This window comes from Panicum virgatum, chromosome 1K (genome assembly GCF_016808335.1).
Source record: "Panicum virgatum strain AP13 chromosome 1K, P.virgatum_v5, whole genome shotgun sequence".
Classification (NCBI taxonomy): domain Eukaryota; kingdom Viridiplantae; phylum Streptophyta; class Magnoliopsida; order Poales; family Poaceae; genus Panicum; species Panicum virgatum.
This window is the reverse complement of record NC_053136.1, coordinates 54,255,314-54,277,746: the sequence shown is the minus strand read 5'-3', so window position 1 is coordinate 54,277,746 and position 22,433 is coordinate 54,255,314. Positions and strand designations below refer to the sequence as shown.

Genomic DNA, 22,433 nt, shown 5'->3' with positions numbered 1-22,433 from the left:
TCTCTGAATTTGGATTGTAACTTGAGCCTGCTGCTGACACCCCAATGCGTTGGGCAGGGGTCACCAACACGCCATGGCCATCTCGTTATCGTAGAGCAAAATATTCCAGCGACAGGAAGCCTATCCCGGAGCACTGACCTTTGGTTGTCCTTTCGTCCGGCCGCAGCTCGCCGCTATGGGGACTCGCAATCGATAGGTTAATCTACTCGACCATGCCAACCTAAAGTCTTGTTTAGTTGCGTAATTTAAAATTCCAAATTTCCAAACTATCACATGCATGGAGTATTAAATTTAGATAAAATAAAAAACTAATTGCACAGTTTGCTTGTAAATAGCGAGACAGATCTAATGAACCTAATTAGACCGTGATTAGACACTAAATTGCTACAGACGAGTAAATATGTGCTAACAACAGATTGATTAGCTCTTTAGATTCGTCTCATAGTTTAAAGACGAGTTTTGAAATTAATTTATATTTAATACTTCAAATGTTAAAAAATTCTCTTTCAAAAATTTTAAAGGCGTCCTCTAAACAAAGCCTAAACCTACGCACCGGACAGAGTCTTGCCCCGGAGCCCAATGCAGCAAGCAAGCATCAGCCTGGCGCCGTTCCCAGCACTGCATCTCCGGTTCCCAAGTCTCTCCCCCACCAACTCTTTCCCCCGCCCTTCCCAATCCCCCTCCTTCCAGACAGCAAAACACCAACAAGGCCTCACAGTCCCATGCACGCACCTCACCTGGGTATCTGCACGCATGAACATACGTATACACATACATACGCAGAGGCCTACCGTACACTACAATACGCGTCGTATACGGTATTGTCTACACTGCCGCTGCTGCTACTGTTTGGGCATCAATACGGGAGACTGGTGCATTTGATTTGGGCACATGCGAGCAGAAGTGAGCCGGGGCGGCTGCAGGGGCTGGTCGCTGTCAGTCAGGAGCTCCCTCTCGCACCGTCGCAATGCTTGCAGCAGGAAGCCCACGCTCATTAATCACCGTGATCAGGGGGTGGGGCCGAGCCCCCTCCGGCTTTAAAGGACCCATATTCATTCATTAATCTGACACGCGACCAATGGGCCTCTACTCGGACGGCGTTGATGACCCATCGCAGATCGCCAGCGGGGCCCGCGCATTGCCCGGCCCCGCCGCGGATCTGCGCGCGGCGGCCTCGGTGGCGTGCGCCGCGCCGCCGGTGACGACGCGAGGGGAACCGGATCCGCTGCAGTTGGCCGCCGTGCAGTTGGGTCACTGCCACGTGGGCCCCACGCGTGCAGGCCCCACACGGCAGTGACCCAACTGCAGGGGAGGTAACTGCAGCGGAGCCTCGTCCGACGCGAGGAGGGCTGGGAAGCAATGCCAATGGCCATGTTGGGGTTGGGATGGTAGGCAAGCAAGCGGCCCACCGATCCCCCCACGACGACGGTGCCGAGGGGAAGCGAATCGAATAGTGTGGCCACCGAAACGGCTAAAAGCGCGCGGGCGGGCAGGCGGAAGCGCCGCCGGCTCCTAGCTTCTCCGATTTCATTCCTGCCCGCCTCCATGGCTGGCGTCTGCGTCTGCTTGGAGCTTTGCTTCCGGACTGCCACCCATCATCACGCGGGCGAAATGGGCAATGGAACCAAGCCAACCAACAGGACGCATTTTTGCTGTTGAGCTGCTGTGCCGATGCGCACGCGCGAGCTCGGTGGAGGGAAGGAGGAGCATGTCACAGCAACAGCCCAGGCCAGACCCCTCACCTCACATGATCTCAACGGGACAAGAGGGAGAGGACAAGGTAGGGGAGAGAGTAGGTTTCCATTCTCTCTTCTTCCGACCCAGCTTCTTTCCTGTTGGTTTCTTTTGTGTGTGTTTTTTTGCCAACCGTCGCCTTCCATTCTAAACCGGGCAAGCAAGGCACCGAGAAACAAACAGCAAACGGGAACAAGATTACACGAGGAAGAGTATGTAATGATGAATTAGAGGAAGAACAGCAAACCAAGAAGGAAGGGCAAAAAAAAAGAGAAAGTGATTGAGCCTATTGTGCCAATATCTTACTACTCCACAAGTGGACAGCACACCTCGGGACAAGGAGAGATCAGCTCCCCCACACCCTCATCATCCCCTCATCTTCTTCTTCTTCCTCCGTGGCGCCATGATCGCCGCCCTCCTCTTCCTGCTCTTGCACTGCCATCACCTCCAAGCTCGAACACAACACCGGGCCAGCTGCTGCTACACACCTAGCTACTTCAAGAATAGTGGAGGAGAGCGAAACAAGCTAAGGCAATGCACGGTGGTAGTGGCGAGAGCACCGGATGCCCTCGGCTCGGAGCCGCTATTTATCACGACACCACTCACTGGATGGATGCCTTGCTCTTCCTCTGAAGCTTTCTTTCTTTCTGAAGCTTTTTTCCTCGCTTTGTGCGGCCTGGAAGCTCTCCCCCTTCCCCCTCTCCTCCTCCCTTTATGCTCTTTGACGTGAGAGGAGATCCTCCTCCACCACCACCTCCTCCCTCGCCGCTTCCTCTTCAGCTGGAGGGCGGCGGGCCCACGGCGCCAAATCTCCTTTTGGCCAGCCTCGCTGCCCGCTCCTGCTGCTCCACCTCCAGTGGCTCGCCTCCACCCTTCACTCTCTCCTCCATGCTCCTCCCTCCTGCTGCAGTAAGCTCAGCAAGAAAAAGGCAGGTGTTAAGCAAGCAAGCAAGCAGCAGCCGGTAAAGCAAAAGCGAGGAGGAGGCAAAGCTTTTGAACAGAGCAGAGAGCACATGCACAGATAGACGGGTAGAGAGAGGAATCAGAGAAAGAGACAGGCTTGTGCACAAATAAACAAATCCATGCTGCAATGCGGCAACGTTAAAATGCAGGAGGAGAAGCAGGGACGCGGCCGGCGGCGTGTGCAAGACCGCGCTCGCTTTGGACCGCGAAAAGATCATACACATGCAAAGCGATAGCGAAGCGAAGCGATGCAGGAGGCGAGCTTGTTGCAAAGCAGCTGCAGCTGCAACAGTGGTAAGTTTCATCACTCACCAACATTTTCCTCTCGCACTTGTGCTCCTCCTCTGCAACCGCGATGGCTTCCCCACGCAAAGGCCGGCCGCAGCTTTCTCTCTCTATGCCCTCCTCGAGTTTTTGTTCTCTTCTTCCACCCACCCACCCACCCTCTCTCTCTTCTCCCCCCAGCGGGAGGGAGCTAGTAGGCTTTCTTTCAAGTGTCCAATCCACACGAATTGGCTTTCCCTGGCCCTGAAATAGGGCGCCTAGATCTGCGCCAACACTAGAGGCGGCGCAAATTACTGGGATGCCCCTGCGTCCGCACCGACGCGAGACCGACCGGCGAGGGGCAGAACCGGGCGCCGCATCGAAAGGCGCACTCCCCCGGATTTCACGTATCCACGGTGGGGAGCTCGAGCCGTCCGTCCCCTCGGCGCGGGGCGCATATGTACGCGGGTGGGGCCCCCGTGTCAGCTCCCACCGCCACCGGCGCAGCTGCTGAGCTGCACGCGCTGCCGCTGCGGCGGCCTGCTTGCTGCAGTAGAGGGGGCAGTAAGATAGCTGACCGGCCAGTAGGCAGCAATAGCGTCATGCCATGGTACCTGTCCTCGGTGCTGTAGCCGATGGTAATTGTAGAATCATTGGGAGGAAACTACGCGTTGCATCAGTAACAGTGATTAACAGCGCCTCCCATGAATTTTTACTGCTGTTCTGGACTAGGATACAGTAGATAGAAGGGTGGTGGTGCGGTGTACCATCAGTGTATGTGAAAACGGTTGGCGGACGGGGACTTGGTGGAGTAGATTAGCAGTAGTTGTTGGAGGCGGCAGAGCAGGTTGCTGCGGTGGTGCGCCCATGTGCCCGCCTGCCCCAGGCGACCGCATCCCAACACCAGGCGCGACCACCAGGGACCAGCTCGCTCGCTCTACTCATCGCTACTGCCTAGTGCTGCTGCATCCCCACTCCAGGCTTCCTGCACCCACACGGGACACGGCCACAGTCGCCCAGCTATAGATGAGCAGAAGCCCCGAGGCCCGGTAGCCCGGCCCAATCACGGGCGACGCGGCACGGCCCAAGCACGGCACGGGCATGAAGACACCGGGCCCGGGCTAGGCACAGCACGGGTCCCGGGCCGGGCTTGGGCCGCTAGGCAGGCCCGTCGGGTGGCACGGCACGGCCCGCAATTAGTGGAAGGCACGGTAGAGTCCCGTTAGCTTATATATAACTATAATTATATATTTATATATGAACTTATAACTTGTTATTTGTCAATAAGTTAACTTATAGGTGTAACTTATGTGTTTTTTTAATATTTATGAACTTAATAATATTTGAGAAATAATATTTAGCTTATACGATTCTTTAAATATTTGTGAAATTGATATCTTCATATGTTTATGGGCTATTTGGGCCGGGCCGGCACGCCATTTTGGTCTGGCCATTTAGGCCGGCCCGGCACGAAAATAGGCCCATGGGCCGGGCCTGGGCCGTGGGCCAAGCACGAAGCCCGGGGCAGCCCGGCACGGTGGCACGACGGGCCAAACTTGGCCCGGCACGATCGGGCCGGGCCGGCCGGGCCGTTTGCTCATCTATACGCCCAGCCAAAGGGAAATCAAACCTCAGCAGTGCCCGACTATCACGGCTACGCGTACATCGGTCCCGTCCGGGCACCATGACCCACCACCAACATCTCCAAGTTGTGACGAGGGGTACACCAGACCGGATAGATCGACGCATGCGAAAACTACATTTCACGTGCTGGGGGACTACTGGTACGACCAGTGTTGGTTGAGAAGATCGGCCTGAGAAACAAGATTAAGAAGAAACAAGGTACTAAACGTCTAAACCTGATGATGTGAGTTGTTAGCCCCGCCTGCTAGTTGAGGTTGGCTCTGACAAGATGTGCGGCTGCCGATATGTGAACGCGACGTTCAAAGTTACAGAACAGGTGCCGCACTTGCCGTGTGAATAACGTTGAAGAAATTGTGCAGGTGTCGTCCTGTTATGGTCTCAAACCATGCCAAATTAGACCCTGTTTGGTTACGTGTGCTAATGAATAGTAATTCGTGTTAATCTTCATGCATGAGCAACTAAATGAAGTTTATTTGCAAAACTTCTTCACGGATGAGTGCAACTTTTCGCGACGAATCTAATGACAATAATTAATCCATGATTGGCTACAGTAATACTACAGTACCATCCTCTCCGTCACGCGAAGCAGCGCAAGGGTTGTGGAGTTAGTTTTATAAACTGTCTTTATTTAATACATCTAATTAATAGTCAAATTTACTACCGTTCTAGTACAGCACAAACCAAACAAAGACCCTAGTACCGTAGTCCTTATGCAAGGATTCCTTGCAAAAAGATGCACGCACACGGCCCCCCGGGAACAATCAAAACCAAATGAAACGGGTACTGCTGAACACAAACGGCAATCATCCGATGGGAAAACCGAGCCCGTTAGTCGCAACGATCCACCTTGCAAAATCCACAGTTCTTCTGCTGCTGTCGACTGAACAGTAACCAAAGGATGCTAGACTAGCTGGTCGAAGCACTCTGACCGCGTTCGAAGGCACACCACAGCGCGAATTTCCGTCTATGAGTTAATGAAAAAAAATAGTTGGAACCAGCGTACCCTATCTGGTCTGAGTTTTTTTTTAATAAGAGAAGCTAGCCCTCCGGTATCGTCCGAACTCAACTCGCATGCCCAAGCCCCGTTGGCTGGCCGTTTGCACGGTTATAGAGCAGTGGACGGACGCCATACTGTGGCGAGTCGCATGAGCATGGACTGTAACCCCCGCCCGACCGGGCGCCCGGCCGGCGGCCGCGCGGCGCCGCGGCGTCACCATCCAGCAGCCAGGACTGGGCGCGTGCGAGTTGGTAGGACGCGGCGTCCGCTTCCGCCATCGCCCTCCGATCCCTTCACCGCCGCCCACGCAGGCGCGCGATTTGGCCGCTTGCGCGAAGCCGACAGGCGGGCGGCCGGCTCTCACATGACTACATGAGCTGCAGTGCCGGCGGCCACCGAGCCGCCGTGGAGAGAGACAGAGACCTCGCTCAGCCTCAGACCCGGCAGTACTGAAACTAAAACGGAGCTCGTGGGGTCCAACGTGAGTGTTGGCGCCTCCGATCCACGGGCGAACAGACGGAGACGAGACCCAACATGGGAAGGGACGGAGCGGCGCAGTGTTTTCTTCCGTCGTCAGGGGCAGTTTCGGCATTGCGATCTCGATCGGTGGAAACTGTGGGTGGGGTCAGTGTTTGGGGCCCATGGGTGTAGGAGCCACTGTAGGTGTGGGCGTAACTTCATCGTCTATCTCCCAGGCCAGCGCGTGCTGGCTTTTGGCGTCAAAGATGGACAAAGTAGCCGGGGCGGCGACCCTGAATGGTCTCAAGTTGTAGACATGGTCTAAACCAATGAATTGTTACAAAGAAGCAACAGCATTTAAGAACACAAGACAGCGGAAACGTAGGAACGCGGAATGATGGGCACCACAAGAGTTATCTGCTCTTCCGAACAAACCGTTCGTGTGCGTTCAAATCAAACAACGCCGATGCATTTGCACGTGAGAGCTACTCACGTGCCTCTCCACCAGCCTGACGGCCACCCTTTCACATGAAAGCAGGAAGAGCTGCAACACAGAAACAAGCAGAGAGACCAGAGAAGCAGCTACTACCTCCTCGATCGTGGACTCGTGGTCCCTCCTCTAGAGCTGCTACAGCTCGATGGAGACGGAGCAACTCCGACTAGATGGAGTAATGGAGAAAGTGGCAGTGGTGGTATAGTAGGCCGCTGATCGCGATCGGTCCATTCCATCCATGCTGCTGCGACCACTCTGCTGGCACTTGCTTCGCCGGAGAGTGTGTGAGCCATGGACCGGTAAAAAGCTCCGCGTCTCCGTCTCCAACTCTCCGTGCGCCCATTCCATTCGGGTTGGGGCCGCGCTACCGCTGCTACCTACCTACTCCTACGCAACCGCCGCCGCCGACGAGGGGCTCGGATCGGATGGCCCGGCCCTGGAACGGCGCACAGTGCCACGCACGCCTACCTCCTCTGCCTGCCCCGCCCCTGCGCGCACTGCGAATCATATCCTGCGATGCGCGCACGCCGGGGGGGGGGGGGGGGGGGGGCTCCGGCAGCAGCAGCGGCCAGTGGCAGTGAAAATGCAAGTTGGACACGAACGGCGAGAGCACTAGGGGGCACCACCGGCCTGCGGCTGCGCGCTGCTCGGGAGCCTCGGGGCGCGCCACGGGGTGGGGGCGGGGAGGGGGGGAGGGACGCCCGGCCGCGCCGGCCGGCTAGCGAACGAGGCGCACCGCGCACGCCGGCTGGCGGCGATGGAGGCTGTGGTCGGGGCCCTGGCGGCCGCGCCGACGGGTCTTTTCCCTGAGTTATGGCGGTGCGTGCTCCGGCGGGGCGGTCGCCTGTGACAGGTCCGTCCGTTCACTCCGGGTTTCGGCCGGGTCGCCGGTGGATGGAGGACGGGGACGAGCGACCGGTCCACGGCTGCATGGTCGTTGCAGGTACGTGCTGCTGCTGCTGCTGCTGCTGCTGCTGCTGCTGCTGCCATGTGCCGTGCGAGGCTCAGGAGCGGCAGTACAGTGTGGGCTTCCCTTGTGGCCTGACCTGGGCAGCTGAACAATGCAAGCTAGAGCGAGGCTATGGCTATGCCTGTTCCGTTCGCCCTCGCCGGGGCAGTAGCGCTTGGACCGGGCTACGTGCAGACCTGCTTACCTGTACGCTGCTACAGTGCTGCGTGGTTGTCTGGCCGCGGGTGATGCGGACTTGGCCCGCCATCCACCACCACCACACTGCGAGTCTGTGACGCGGGCCTTTCGGTTGAGACATCGTTTTGTGTTGGTTTGCCAAGTAGTATACCTGGCCCTGCAGCTAGCTATAGTGTGTGTTCTGTACAACTTTAGTTGTAGGAAGGAACGCCACCAACCATCTGGCTGGATAGAGATCGATCGGGGCATCATGTGGTACAAGATCAGATCAAATCTAGCAGCACCTGGGGTTACATTACTGTCACCTGAAAATCTAGCCATTCAAATGCTTTCTGTTCCGGATTAGTAGTAGTTTTTTTTTTATGGGTGTGCGAGGAAACTGAGTTAAGCTTAGGGCCAGAGGCAGAGGCCGTTTTCCAAAAATTTTGTAAACAGAATCTTGGCATTTAGAAGTACTAAATAAAATCTATTTATAAATTTTTTTACACGGATGTGTTTTAAATCGCGAGACGAATCTAACGAGCCTAATTAATCCATCATTAGAGATTATTTACTGTAGCACAATGTTGTCATATCATGACCTAACTAGGCTTAAAAGACTTGTCACGAAATTACACTCTTAAAAGAATTTTAATTAGTGGTTAAACGTTCAAAAATTACTGTAACACTAGAAATTTTTTGAAACTTTAAGCGGAACTAAACACGGCCAAAGTAGGCAAAATTAGGGCTCCTTTGGAACGCGGGTGAAACGCAGGAATGCATTCCCTAGGAATGGCTGACGTCATCCGCCCTTTGGTTCATGGGAAAATTTCCAGAGGAACAACGGAGGAATCGATGGAGGAAAGGATTTGCTCTCACTGTGACTGTAGGAAACGAAAAATCTGGTTCGAGCTCATGGAAACCAAAGAAACCAGCCGTTTTCCTATCCTACGGTTTCCTCCATCCTACGTTTTTTCTGCGCCAATCCTGTGTGCCAAAGAGGCCCTTAACCCGGCCATTTTGGAGGCACCACACCCACTGTACCATAAGCCCCGGATCGGAAAAGAGAGCAAGTCACGTGGCACACACACCGAAGCAAGCGTACACCCGGGCCGGCGAGTACCCGCGACTGACTGGCTGCCGGTCCGCAGCCGCTGCAACTGTGTGCGTGCTACCAGCCTCCCTCGCTGTACTTGTACTACCTGGCGTGGCGTATAGTAGTATAGGAGTAGTATACTTGTACATACGAGGCGTACAAGTGCATGAGTCCACGTACGGGTGGTGGATCGGATGCCGATGCGCTCGGCTCCTAATTATTGCCTACTAGTGCGTGGCTGGTACACGTACACGCACGCACTGTGGCTGGGCCGCCGGATCGCCGGACCACAGCGCGCGGCGAGCCTCCTCCTCTGCGCGTGGCTCGAGGAGGACCCAGTGCTGTGCTGCCTGGCTGCTGCTGGGGCCTGGCCGCGCTTAGGATAATCGCTCATGATTACTCCTCGGAGTGGGGATGATTAGAGAAACCGCTCTGCCGGGGCGGCCTGACCGGCAAGCTTTGCGTTTCCTTGGCCGGCTACCTGCCGATCGAGCTCAGTGGCCAGAGGCCGTCAGCCACAGCAAAAGCAGCGACCAGCGAGGCTGTCTGCCGGGGCCTGCAGCAGCAGCAGCTGCGTGCGGTTGATCGGTGGGCAGGTGGAGGCCCGCGTGCCTGCGCAGCACGCATCTCGGTGCGCCCCCGCTGTTTCACCTTTCCAACCCCCATCCATGACCTGCTTCCCCGTTCACAAAGGAAAACAATGCCATCACTTCTCACTGGTCCGTGTCTGGGTAACGCGTTCGTGCGTTTTTTCCTAAGATTATATGTACAATTCAGACATTCACATCACACCCATCCCTGTGAACACACATACACAACTCTATCTCTATCTCATGCGTTGAAGATGCAGATCTGCTCGTTTTCCAAAAAATACAGAGTTGTTGAAACCCGACCCGATTACAGTGGAGCTTTTTATCTTCAAAAAGAATGAGAACAGTGAAAGTTATGCAACTTTGAAATGTTCCAATTTTTTTGCCCAATTTGGTGCTGTTGAAAAGGGATTGAAACCCAAATGGCAAATCATCATAGCGCCATCAGTGTAGTGCAGTCAGGAGCGAAGCTATATTGTGTGTAGTGAGTGCCAATGCACCCATGGAAATAAACAGTATCAGTGATTAAGTCTAATTTTCTTTTCACCATATATGCATCTTGCATAGCTCAAATCCACAAGGCAAAGTGCGCATCCCTTCATCGCCACTGAGCGCAATGCTTCACAGTCAACTTGCAACGCCGCCGAAATCAACTCGCTGTAAGAACATATGAAAGACATGCGCGCCAAAGCTGGACCTGGGCAGAAATCAATCGATGAGAAAATCAAGTGTGGATCGGGTTTGTAAAAGTTTACTGCTGGACCTAGGAGATTACTCTTAATGGCCCGAGAGAGAGAGAGAGAGCCATAGTTGGAGCCATCATTGGATCTCGCTTCCAATTGGCTGCGTTGATTTGGTCGCGCTCGCGCCAGTGAAGTGAGTCCTGACGCAAGTTTTTTTTAGAGGACCTGACGCAAGCTTTTGCACTTGCAGTATCGTGGTCATCTCCGATGCAGGCTCATCGTCATCATTTTATAAAGGACTGGGATAACGCGCGATCGGTCGCGCAGAAACCAATCGCGCGACACCCCCTAGTCCGTGTAAGCTGAGCAGGCAGAAATACATCAGCCCCTAATGGCGCATGTCTTGTACGACGTTAAATAAGGACGGGTCATACGGGGCGCGCAGCATGCGGCCTCTTTTCCTGCCCATACAGCATTGTACTGCCAAAATTATATTTAGCTTCCCTTCTAAGCTCTAATACTATATAGTAACTTTTTAGTATGAAATAACTTTGTAAAAAATGTTTTATCTCATTCGTTCGAGCTCTGTTTTGAATACCGATTGCACTGTTGTATTCTGCACGATGAGACGGTCAAAACTACATCCCACTTGTATATATTTTGAAGATGTTTTGCACTAGTAGCAAGTTGCTATATGTTATATACATAAGTTGCCACAAAGACACAAAGTTTTATACACATGAGTTGCCACACATATAAGATATAAGTTGCTACACATAAGATAAAAGTTATCATAAAATTTTTATGAATTATCACAAAAATAAAGTTGCCACAAAAACATAATCTATTATAAACATAAGTTGCCACATTGTCATATACATACGTTGTCACAATCCTAAAATATCATACATATAAGTAGTAAAAAAAGAGTAAGTATCGAGTTTATATATAAATTGTCATAAAAATAAAAGTTGTCATATACTAAAATAAAAGTTCTACAAAAATAGAATCTATTATGCACATGAGTTGCTATGTATGTAAGATATAAGTTACCACACATATAATTTGTAAGTTGTTAAAAAACAAAGTTGGCACAATAGTATAATTTGTTGTGAACATAAGTCGTCATAAATTAAAATTGATCATATACGAGTTGTCACAAACATAATATGTCATACAAATAAGTAGTAAAAAGAGCAAATTATCGAACATATAAATTTATATACAAACTGCTATAAAATTAAAAAATTTCACACATATAAAATAAAGGTTGCTATAAAAACATCTACTATATACATGAGTTGTCTCATATCTAAGATATATGATGCAAGTTACTATTAATAAAATCGATCATACACTCATATACATGAGTTGATAAAAAACAATACTCTTTTTACACATAAGTTCTTACTACAGTAAAATGATATACACATAAGTTGCTAGAGCAAAGAGAATAAGTCATCACATAAATTTTAACTAGTGTAAAACATCATGAAAACATATGCAAAGTGGGATCTAGTTTTGTTCGTCTCGTCGCGTAGAACATATTGGTGCAACCGGTTCTCGAAAAAGAAGTAATATGAAGTAGATAAAATATTTTTTAGAATAGCTTCTCATATAAAAAAAATTATTTTCTTCTCAACGGGTGCATCCTGGCAGACCAAAGCATCAGGGGGGTGGCGGGGGCGTTGGGCCGCAGGCGCGCAGATCAAGATATAGGACGGTCTGACACGAAATTTGTTGGGCTGCGGGCGTGGCGAGAGGTGAGCCGGCGCGCGGTCGCGCACTCGCGCTGGCGGGCGACTGGTCTAGGTTAGATTTTTCCTTTTATAAATTTGTTTTTTATTTTGGGCCTAACTATGACGGGCCACACATGGGCCAAAACGAGGCCGACCTCTCATCTCATCCTGGCCACACATCGTGCTCATCCTGGCCCGCGGGAGGGCTGACAACGAATCGGATTCCCAGGCAAAAAAGCTCGCCCTTGTACTCTCTCTCTCTCTCTCGTAGTCGTCGTCGCCCCCCTCCTCCCTCCCGACGTCTGGTGGTTGCTGGGAGATTCAGCCAGCCACAACAGTATTTTCCTCTCACACCAAATCAGCCAGCCAGCCAACCAGCAGAATCAGCCAGCCAGCCAGCCAGCCAGCCGAACAAGGCGCCGATTTTGCGTGGCGTGGAGGTCCATCCGAAACCGGGATCGGTTTCGCTGTTGGCTTGGAACCCTAGATTGCTTCGGCGGTGGAGTTCTAATTGAATCCGCCCACCTACGCTGAGCCCGCCCCAAGTCGCAGGCGGGCTCTACCGGAATTCACAGAGACGGACGGGGACCCGGCGAGAAGGTTGAATTCTGACTGCGCCGACGATGGCGAGCAGCTCGGCTCCGTCGCAGGTCATCTGCGCCTCCTTCAATCAGGACAACAGGTGCGTCCGAGACGGAAGCCGCGGGAATGACTTCAGAACTTCAGGTCATCTGCGATTCCTTCAATCAAGACTCTGACTCTGGTTTCTGGGTGTTGTTGATGTTGCAGCTTGTTTTCTGTGGGGACGAAGGAAGGCGTCAAGATCTTCGACTCCCGTAATGGGAGGCTCTGCTTTGAAAACAGTCAGTTTTTCAGAAGCTCTCATTTTTCTTTGACTGCTTCCTTCGATTTTAGTGGAAATATCACATGGTTGAACAGCAAAAGAATTGTCACGCCCTGCCATGTCAGACTAGAGACAAATAGCGTTCTATTAATTTTGATGGAGGAGCAATAAGATACTGTCTTGTTCTATCAGATCAAACAACACTCCAAGTTGTTTATTGATCATGCTGCTGTGGAGAGCAGTTCTGTACTAGTTCTACTATTATAAGATAAGACGCTGAAGGATATACGAACCGCTGTGTGTTTGCAGATCTTGGGGGATTAAACATTGTGGAAATGCTATTTGGCACAAGCCTTCTTGCCATTGTCGGAACTGGTGAACAGGTGCCTCAGGAATTTCTCATAGTTTTGCTTAAAATTGGGCTAGTTCCTGTCGATTGTTCGCTCCTAGAGCTGCTGAACTTGCATAGGTTACTTGAGGTCACTTGTTGATCTCCAGTTCGATTTTTCTTTCATTTTTTGCAGCGTGCAATGTCTCCTCGCCGTCTCTGCTTGTTCAATACCAAAACAAGACAATCAAAGAGAGATCTGAACTTTAAGACTTCAATTTTGGCTGTTCGATTAAATATGAAGAGGTAAGCTCCTACGTCATTGTACTTATCAATTCCTTTATTCCTGGGTGAGTTAAATTGATATTTTCTTAATCGATTCTTAAAAATCAAATCCCAATCTCCAGACCCAAACTAAAAATCTCATTTTGTGCATACTTTAGTTGCAGTGTTCTTTTGAATAAAGTAGCTATGACATTGTGTGCAGGCTTGTTGTTGTATTGCAGGACAGGACTTTTGTTTATGATCTAAATAGCACTACTATCTTGGAAGAAATTGAAACAGTACCCAATACAAAAGGTAAGGATCCCACTGCTCCGTTTACCAAATTTTCATATTACAGCTCCTGTGGATATTACTGCTACCAAGCTGGCAAAAAATATTAAGTTCTTGAGTTGTTGCTACTTGCCGTTTTTGCTGCTAATATTTTTATATTTTATAATCAGGTCTATGTGCATTTGCTCCTAATTCAGAAGAGTGTTATTTGGCTTTGCCAGCAAGCACATCCAAAGGATCTGCTTTAGTGTACAAAACATCACAACCTGAATTAATATGTCAGGTAATTTGTTGTTTCTTGTTCCAAACTTATATTGGCCAGGTGGTTTAGACCCTTTTTCTCATATACAGCTGGTACAAATCACTACTTCATTCTCCAGGTTTGCATCTTAGTTGACAATCATTATAAAAGAGTCACTAGAGTTCAGTAGTTATTTAAGACCCCTTGATCCATTTTCAAACAATAGAAAATGAGCCAATGGCTATGGAGCCGATGTGGCAGCATATAAATTATTTATCAGTATAGGAGTGAAACAGGTTGAACCTCTATTCGACTCGGTTTCATGCTTATTGTGGTGTAGGAAACTTGCAATACGCACCTTAGTCGCCTTTCAATGTCTAATCTTGCCGGTAGATGGTGGTTTCTAGTAACCATATTTTCTTCTGAAGAAAACACTTGATTTGGAGGGCTGAGGCTATCCAATTATAAGCTTGCATCCTCAGCTTTCCCAATTATATGCCCATATCCAATTCCTCCAATAAGAACTCTTGCAGTGTGAAGTTAATTGCTGCATCTTCTTCCCTTTCTGTCTTCTCACTCTTCCCGTGTAATTGTCTTTCAGATAGATGCCCATCAGGCTCCATTAGCTGCAATGGTTTTTTCTTCGAATGGCATGTACCTGGCAACGGCTTCTGAAAAGGGTACTATGGTTAGAGTACATCTGGTCACACAAGCAACCAAGGTAAAGTTACCTTTGTCCTTCGACATTGAACCCGCTATGATCCACCTAATCTCTTTTTGCATTTTTACTTCAGTCACATAGTTTTCGGCGGGGAACATACCCATCGACGATCTATTCACTGGCATTTAGTCCATCTGTTGATCTGCCTGACGTTCTTGTTGCCACAAGTTCATCAGGTTCTTTGCACTTATTTTTCCTCGATGCTGCCAGAAATGGAAGGTACATTTCCTGCTTTTGTTAGCTACGAATTTGCAAGCCATTATCTCACAGTCATGATTTTACTTGATGATACCCATTTTCCAGGAGGCAAGCAAACATATTGCTCAGTTCAGTAATTCCTGGATCAGTAACTGATGCTTTGGACCCAGCTAATCATCATGTTATTCACAATGTTGTCCCTGCAGACATCAAGAGGTCCATTCAAGCTCTTCTGCTTTCTTTCACTCCTTGTACAAACTTCACTATTCATTTTGCTGACATCATCATTTGGAATGCAGCTGTTTGGCTGTACAGAGTGTTGAAAATTCCCAAAATTCTTCCAAACTACCTGCTTTGAAGTATGGACCGCAAAGTCATCCTCCGTTCATGTTCTTTTTCTTTTTGTTGTTGGTAAACGCTCTAACTGCTGCGACCTGTGCATGTCTAAATTACCCATGCGATTTTTTTTTGCAGGACTGTAATTTACATTGTAACACAAGATGGATACTTCCGGGAGTATGTGATCGGCACAACCAAATCAAATGAATCTTCATGGTCGTTGGAGCGTGAATTCAATTTTCTGGATGCTGGCTTGAGTGGTCTCAAGCACAATGAGCAGCACACGGACTGACTTCTAAAGCTTACTGACCACCCTCTCCTCCAACCAGGACCTGTTGGGTGGTTATTATATGTATATATACTCATGCTGGTTCTTAGGCGTGACTTAACCGTGTATTGGGATTAACTTCAATTGTACAGAGCATAGAGATGTCTATCACCAATGGGAATTGGTGTGGCGCATGTAAATATTGTATTGAATCGAAAACCAGATCTGATACAATACACAAAATGAAATCCAGACATGTGGATTTCATTTTGTGCCAGTTACCTTGCTTTTTTTTTCCATTTTTTTCACCAGGCTCTGCATGTACTTTGGCTTTGGCATAACACTGTCTTGTAATGAAAAATCATGAAACACGTCCTCAGCTGATCGCAGTATCGCACCCAGGATCCTGATAGTGTGTCCTAGGTTAAGTCATCGGGGTTTAGCTCTCGCCTACCTTACTCACCTTGCTTTGCTAGCAACCAAATGGCTTTGACCGTAATATTAAAAGGAAAACGACATAAACTTACAAATTTTAGCATGTTCAACTACTTTCACTCCGCATGGGAAACAGCGCTACAGCAAAAACAGAGCGCCATGCCATCCAGAAACACATACACATATATTTGGGGCCAACATTAGGGCATGTCCCATCCTTATTTTCACTGCCTCCTAAGCTAAAAGGCCACTTGAAAATCGCAATCGACACGAATCATATGACGTGCCCTTAATTGCTCCCTTCGCAGCTTGAGCATCAGATCTGTCAATAAGAAGCGTTCTTATTATTGAAATGCAGAAATTTTACACTGGCAGCAACTCTTCATTAGGGATTCCTGGGGTATCGACAGGTCATTTTCTTCATTTTTAAAGATTCTCGAAAGATGTACATAAATTAATGCGCACCTGCGCTGCCTTTGCTTTAAGCCTCTGCACCTCATCTTGTGTACACAATAACCTGCACCGAACTTTCAGGAATCAAGACTGAGGTTTTTAAATTGGCGCATGTCTTACTTTGGTTTGGAAACACCAGATTAAAAATGATTACCGCCATTGCAACTCCAATATCTCATTCATTAGCTCTTTCTCCTTTTCATGTGCAGCTTCCAACTGGACAATAGCCGCGGTTATTTACCATCATCAATGACTGTCGAGGTTTTTGCTTGTTTTGTAACACTTCGATTTCATAACTGAAAGGATCAAGCATAGTCTAGCAAGAATATCAACTCACCATGGATCTGTCAACTGATATTGAAGCTGATGGAGATGTTGAGCGGCTTGTGGAAGGGATACACGGTGAAGCCATAGAAGGTACTCCTGGCGAAGCCATGTCACAACCACTTAACTGCTTCATCGCGTGAAGTATTTGCTCCTGCAAGAGAGGACAAGGATAGGGCATCAACGCTTCAACAGAGCTCAGGCTTTCATTCCGAATTGTTTTATGGGCAGGTGTTCTCTTCTGTCTGCGTCTTTTACAGGTGGCTTTACCCTCTGAAGCATATTTGTCTGAAGAACGCTATATAGTTGCATGTAAATGGAGCCACCAATAATGCTTGATGCTGCTTCTGCAGAAGATGGGATACTTAAAGATGGAAGGCGAGAAATTGTCTGCGTATTAGCAAAATGGTATGTTTAGGCATAAACACCAAATGATGAAAAGGGAAAAAAGACACTCGTTTTTTTGGCAGAGGATTATAATGTTAGAATGCTTATAGGCAGCAGAAGGAAGAAGTTTAAGGACATTTTTTTCTTTCTTTTCAAAAGCAAATAACAAAATTCGTAAAAGTAGAGCCTATAACCTGCATGCTGTGACACTTTTGTAGGCCAGGTGATTGAGCCTGAAATTATAAAAAAATGGCATCATTCAACTAACCAAATATTTGTGCGCTAACCAAATATTTGTGCGCTAACTGTTAATTTCTGACAATACCTTATCAAAGTCAACATGCCCAGGTATAACTTTAAATCGACCTCTTATAAGTGGAGGTTTCGATCTATCGTCATGGTCCTCTGCATTAAAAATGAAGCACGTTAAAGTTATCGGAATAAGAGGTATCAAGTTTATGGTACACACAGCTATATGTATTTCATTCACCTGCTGATTTATGTAACTTAGGAGCAGCATCAGGAGATATGTCATCTGATACATGCCAGGGCGCTCCATTACCCTTGTCACGGTTATGAATGTTACTTTGCAGTTTAGAGCTGAAAGGATTTACATATTGCTTTGAGAAGATAGATAACTTAAGCAACAAAACAAATAACAGGTGCATAAGAACATCATAGCTTCTTGAACAATACCAAGTCCATGGCAAAATGTATTAAAACAAAGGTTGCCAGGACAGAAATGCCTATGTGGGAATCAGAGCCATCTGTAAGTTTCCTTTATTATATATAAAATGAAAGTTGTGTGGCTTACATGTTAGCTATGCTGTCATGAATACGAAAATAACCTACTTCTCATTAGTTTATATCCGAGGCAAATAAATTTATGAAAACACAACATGGGGCGAAAAGGAAAATAATGTAAACTGAACACGTGTAAACTGAAAACTGTAGACCTGAGCTAAGTAACATTAGAATTGCATCAAACCATAGGTGGCCCTCTCCTAACTGAAATTTCATAAGGCTCTCTCGTGGCAGTCATTAAAGGAACAGGTTTCGCTTCTGATTTTGGTCATGCTTTGCTACTGCTTTAGAGTAGTCAGTTGTTTAGATGTTGAATGTATTTAGTATTTAGTCTATAAACAAGAACGAACCTCTCTTTGGATGAAAGGAGTCCATCTGATGAACAAGAACTAAGAGAAAATTTCCTTTCATGGAGTGAGCTAGTTGGAATAATGTCTGGATGTCTCTCTTGGCATTCCAAATCATTGCTTTCCATGCAATTGTCTTTCTTGACAAGTCCATTTATGGGCATCCCACGCATAGAAGCATTCCTGACAGTATAAAGAAGTGAAAAAACAAATTGCGGAAGAAAGAGGATGTTTAAGTTGCCGTAGTCATAAATGTAGCGATCATAGAACTAGATCTTGTCAGAACTATATAAATTCGGATATCAGATTTGGAAAAAAGTCAATTACCTTAACAAGCAGGCAGTCTGATCAGGGGATGAAACAATTGACTTATCATTGGTTATAACATCATTTTCCTACCAACTTTTCTTGGGTTAGATGTCATCCCAAACATTATGGAAACTTCCACAGGAATAGAAACTTACCATGTCAACATCATACTTCATTGAGAAATCTCTTGACATATTAGGCCCTTCTGGTGCTTGCTCCTGCAAGCTGTCCAAGTCAAAGAAAGATGCGTCTGAATCTTTGCATGATATACTGTCTTCACATTCTGTGCCCTGAAATAGGTCAGTGCATGGAATTACATGGTGTGAAAATCAATGAATAAAGAAACAATGGAAATGGTATATGCCTACCAATGAAGCTTGGGATCTCAGGTCATCCATGTCAAAGGTCCAGCTGCTAATACCCCTTTTGTATTCATCCTATCGAAACAAGAAATAGTAGGGATTAAATGCATAATTTGGAAACTAGTTATTTAGGGTAATTGTGAGAGCATTCATTGTTTCTTTACTGGAAACATTTTTTTTGGGGGGGGGGGGGTGAACATCCTAGCGGTGGAAAGTTTTGCTCAACTTACTACAGCAATAGAGCAATTTCCACATATTAATATATTTAGAATGTGCACCTGTGAGATTTCTTCTTTCTTTCCATCAGACATTTTCTTTTGAGCCATTAAACTTTCATCCTTTTCCTGCATCGCAGAGAAGCTTTCAATTTACGAAGAAGGATAGCTGGCCACAAAATAGAACTTAAAACTAGTGTACCTTCAAAGCTTGATATCTGGCACCAAGGCCAGGTAATCCTTCCAAAAGCTTTCGAGTGATGAAATCGGAGGAACGAGCTTGCTTGAAAAAGGGTTGCTTCAACAACTTTTTTGCTGAAGGCCTCTTTGAAGGGTCTTTTACCAAACACATAGCAATCATTTGCTTGAAGTTCTATTATAAAATTTATTGTTCAGAAATAAGTTGTACTCAACATAGATAAAATATGGAGGTCATCCAAAATGTATTACCCTCGAGAATTTCTTATCTCTCTCATAGTCAAGACCCGGAGGAGCATTCTGAAGCGTCATAAGCAAGACCTGACAAAATACAGGAGTTTAATGTAGCGTTGGAACATAACACGAGGATTACTCCAAAGGTAATGTAACAACAGCTGATGAAATTATACCTTCATAGGGGGGTACTTTGAGAAAGGAGCATGACCATGGGCAAGTTCAAGTGCAGTAATTCCAAAGGACCAAATGTCTGCTCTGCAGTATATTGAAGTAGATCCAGTTAACAGTAGCGATGCATATGAAAATTACTAATCAAGTAACCAGGAAAATCTACTACTCTACCTGAAATCATATCCATGTAGCTGCTCCATAACCTCGGGAGCCATCCTAATACATTGAAAATATCCAATGATGAACATGTGCAGAAAAAAGGTCTACATGTTAGAAGGAAATAGTATTCCACATTATTTAAGATGCTGTACCAGCAAGGAGTTCCCACAAAAGTATTCCTGGCCCTCTGCCTATCACCAGAATCAAAAAGGCAAGCAGAGACTCCAAAATCCCCAAGCTTAATTCCACCCCGAGAATCTACTAGAATATTTCCTGCCTATCACCAAAACAAAGGCAAACAATATAACTACTTAAATTTGCTGAAACAATTAAACAGGGAAAAGATATATTATTTATATGTGTCTATGTGGCGGTCAGAAAAAAAGCAGAAAGCAATCCAGATGCATGAGACCAAAGCCGGTTTAAATTGTGTATTTACCTTCACATCTCGATGTATATGCCCATGATGGTGAAGATACTCTAAACCTCTCAGGACTTCACGAAGCACCGTGGCAATGACCGCTTCCTCGAAACCAGTAGGATGGACTGATTTCATTATGTGAAGAAAAGACCCTCCAGCCATGTATGGCATGATCACCCATAACGTTTGATCCTTTGTAAATGAACAATGGGCCTTGACAACGTTAGGGTGGTCTATGAGAATCATAGTCTGAGCTTCACGCATGATGTTGTTCTGCATTGAATATTGTTGATAGTTATTCAGACGCTAGCGACGGTAAGTAAGCTAGAAACAGACCCAGAAATTTGAATAGGAGATTAAAGTGACACCCAACAGTTACGAAGGCAGTAAAAAACGCAACGAGATGCAACTGAAAGAACATACAAACTATCGGCGCCCTTACATTTGAGATTTAACCAGCATCCAACAAATAAATATTCATTTACTTGCAGAGTCGGTACCGTTCTCAGCGATAATGCACAGGACAGAAAAACGAATTCACCCAAGCCATTCTTCTGAACATGACTTGTCTCAATAGATCCCAAAAATGTGCGAGAGGAGCAACTACGTTGCAGAGTCAAGTATCATTCTCAGCTATATGCACAGGATCATTTTCTCCAGAATAACCAATTCGACCAAGTCAAAATCAAAATGTGCGAGGGGAGTGGGGGGCAACTAGGCCATGCGATCGCCCACCACTACAAAGTTCATGCGTCCGCAAATCATCCACATCCAGTGCACGCACATATCTACCCCTTTAAATGGAGACTATGCTCGTTCGGCGACACGCAGCTTCATCCAGTGAAACGAGACGGAAGCAACCGGAGATAAATGGAATGGAAGTAAAAATGGCACAGCGCGTACCAGATCGCTGTTAGTGCGCTCGAAGTCGAGCACCTTGACGGCGACGACCTCATCCAGCGGCTTGCAGAGCGCGCGGTACACGATGGCGCTGACGCCCTGCCCGATCTCCTCGTACAGCTCGTAGTCGTCCACGTGGATCGGGTACTTGCGCCTCTCCGATCCCCCGCCGGCCGCCGCCTTTTCCCCCGACCCCGTCATGCTGCCGATCCCCGAACCGGAGAGCAAAATCCCGCCGACGATCAGGCGCGCGCGATCGATCGCCGACGACCGAGCTAGTAGGGCTCAGGATTGCGGGGTTCCCGCCGCGGAGGGAGGGTGGCCGACGAAACCCTAGTCTCGCCCCGCCATCGCCACGCGAGAGAAGTGGTGGCGCAGAGGCGAGGAGGTGGGACGGGAGGAGAGGAGGGGGCACCTCACCTGTGATTGTGAATGGCCGCGCGCTGCGGAGGGGGAAGGAAATGAAGAGGGGATGGGGGGCGCGTGCCTGAGCCCTGAAGCGGGAGCCGGACATTTGGATGCACGATGCAGGGAGAGCGCCACCTGGTTGGGACGGAGGATGCGGCGCCGGGGTGACGCACGGACGCTGCACGGTGAGGTTGCATTGTGGTGACATTGTGTGTGCATGCATCGCAAAATGAACGGCACGTCGCTTAAGATGGATTATTGTAGCATAGAAGATTCAGACCATTTTTATATATCTTTCAAGATATTCATTTGGGATTACCGTTTTTTTAGAAGGGGGGAGGATTTCCTTATTTAGGTTGAGAAACAAATGGGTTAGCAATTTAACCTACTATGTTAATAAAAAATTCAAACTATAAAGGATTGTGGTGTTGCCAGCTCAAATCTTGCTTGCTATCTCTCATTACAGCTTGGTGATGTTTTAAGAACCGACAGCATCCACTAAACATTGCTTTTCACGTTACCAATAATATGAATACAGATTACAGTAGAGTTATAATATATGGTGACAATAGATTATATGTAAAGTTAATTATCCATTCCTGCTAAGATAGGGTCAGGAGCTCGCTGGCATGGTAAGGCCTATACTAGATTACTAGTGCGAGTCATTAGAAGGCATATACGACCGCGTAGGCAACATGTGTTCATTTTTTGTTTTGTTTCTCTTGAATACATAAAGTAACAACATTGAACTACCAGCAATCCGTTGTAGTCTAGTTTGTTAGGATACTCGGCTCTCACCCGAGAGACCCAGGTTCGAGTCCCGGCAACAGAATATTTTTGTTTTGCGCCACAGTTTAGCCTATTAGACCCCGTTGGGCTCGCACTTGACTCCATTTTCTTTCTTCCCTCCAAACCAGCTTTCACAGCAAAGGCCACACGCTGCTTGCTTCCTTGATACCCGTTGCTTTCCCCGCCCATTCGCAGGCAACTCTGGAACTTTCTCGCCGCTACGGTTGAGAGA

At 47.8% G+C, this 22,433-nt stretch overlaps 2 protein-coding genes and 1 long non-coding RNA gene across 7 annotated transcripts; 1 reads left to right on the top strand and 2 right to left on the bottom strand.

Moving 5' to 3' along the window:
• Positions 1 to 1,854: 1,854 nt before the first annotated feature.
• On the bottom strand, positions 1,855 to 3,197 carry LOC120644628. The gene is made up of 2 exons (XR_005663854.1): positions 3,010 to 3,197; positions 1,855 to 2,638 (listed from the first exon to the last, which is right to left on the bottom strand). It is a non-coding gene; the product is annotated as an uncharacterized LOC120644628 (long non-coding RNA).
• A 9,008-nt stretch (positions 3,198 to 12,205) lies between these two features.
• LOC120644625 (autophagy-related protein 18b-like) lies at positions 12,206 to 15,653 on the top strand. Its single transcript, XM_039921283.1, has 11 exons — positions 12,206 to 12,470; positions 12,578 to 12,651; positions 12,942 to 13,015; positions 13,157 to 13,266; positions 13,448 to 13,539; positions 13,686 to 13,798; positions 14,358 to 14,477; positions 14,551 to 14,696; positions 14,781 to 14,891; positions 14,975 to 15,034; positions 15,150 to 15,653. The coding sequence occupies exons 1-11, from the start codon at positions 12,412 to 12,414 to the stop codon at positions 15,304 to 15,306; spliced, it is 1,116 nt and encodes a 371-aa protein (XP_039777217.1). The 5' UTR covers positions 12,206 to 12,411; the 3' UTR covers positions 15,307 to 15,653.
• A 97-nt stretch (positions 15,654 to 15,750) lies between these two features.
• On the bottom strand, positions 15,751 to 21,514 carry LOC120644601 (serine/threonine-protein kinase BLUS1-like). 5 transcript variants are annotated; one of them, XR_005663849.1, is made up of 20 exons: positions 21,008 to 21,514; positions 20,123 to 20,377; positions 19,836 to 19,960; positions 19,696 to 19,740; positions 19,527 to 19,608; positions 19,369 to 19,437; positions 19,121 to 19,291; positions 18,982 to 19,047; positions 18,710 to 18,778; positions 18,497 to 18,631; positions 18,360 to 18,427; positions 18,036 to 18,215; positions 17,372 to 17,481; positions 17,207 to 17,286; positions 17,076 to 17,114; positions 16,765 to 16,884; positions 16,508 to 16,648; positions 16,325 to 16,423; positions 16,183 to 16,234; positions 15,751 to 16,039 (listed from the first exon to the last, which is right to left on the bottom strand). XR_005663849.1 is itself a non-coding variant. In XM_039921256.1 (20 exons), exons 1-20 carry the CDS (start codon positions 21,203 to 21,205, stop codon positions 16,034 to 16,036), a joined length of 2,073 nt encoding a protein of 690 aa, XP_039777190.1. In that variant the 5' UTR covers positions 21,206 to 21,511; the 3' UTR covers positions 15,751 to 16,033. The 5 variants fall into 5 exon arrangements, 2 of the variants coding, with proteins under 2 accessions (XP_039777190.1, XP_039777198.1); XM_039921256.1 differs by having other exon boundaries at positions 16,325 to 16,386; positions 21,008 to 21,511; XM_039921264.1 differs by lacking the exon at positions 16,765 to 16,884 and having other exon boundaries at positions 16,325 to 16,386; positions 21,008 to 21,512.
• Between the last annotated feature and the right edge of the window lie 919 nt (positions 21,515 to 22,433).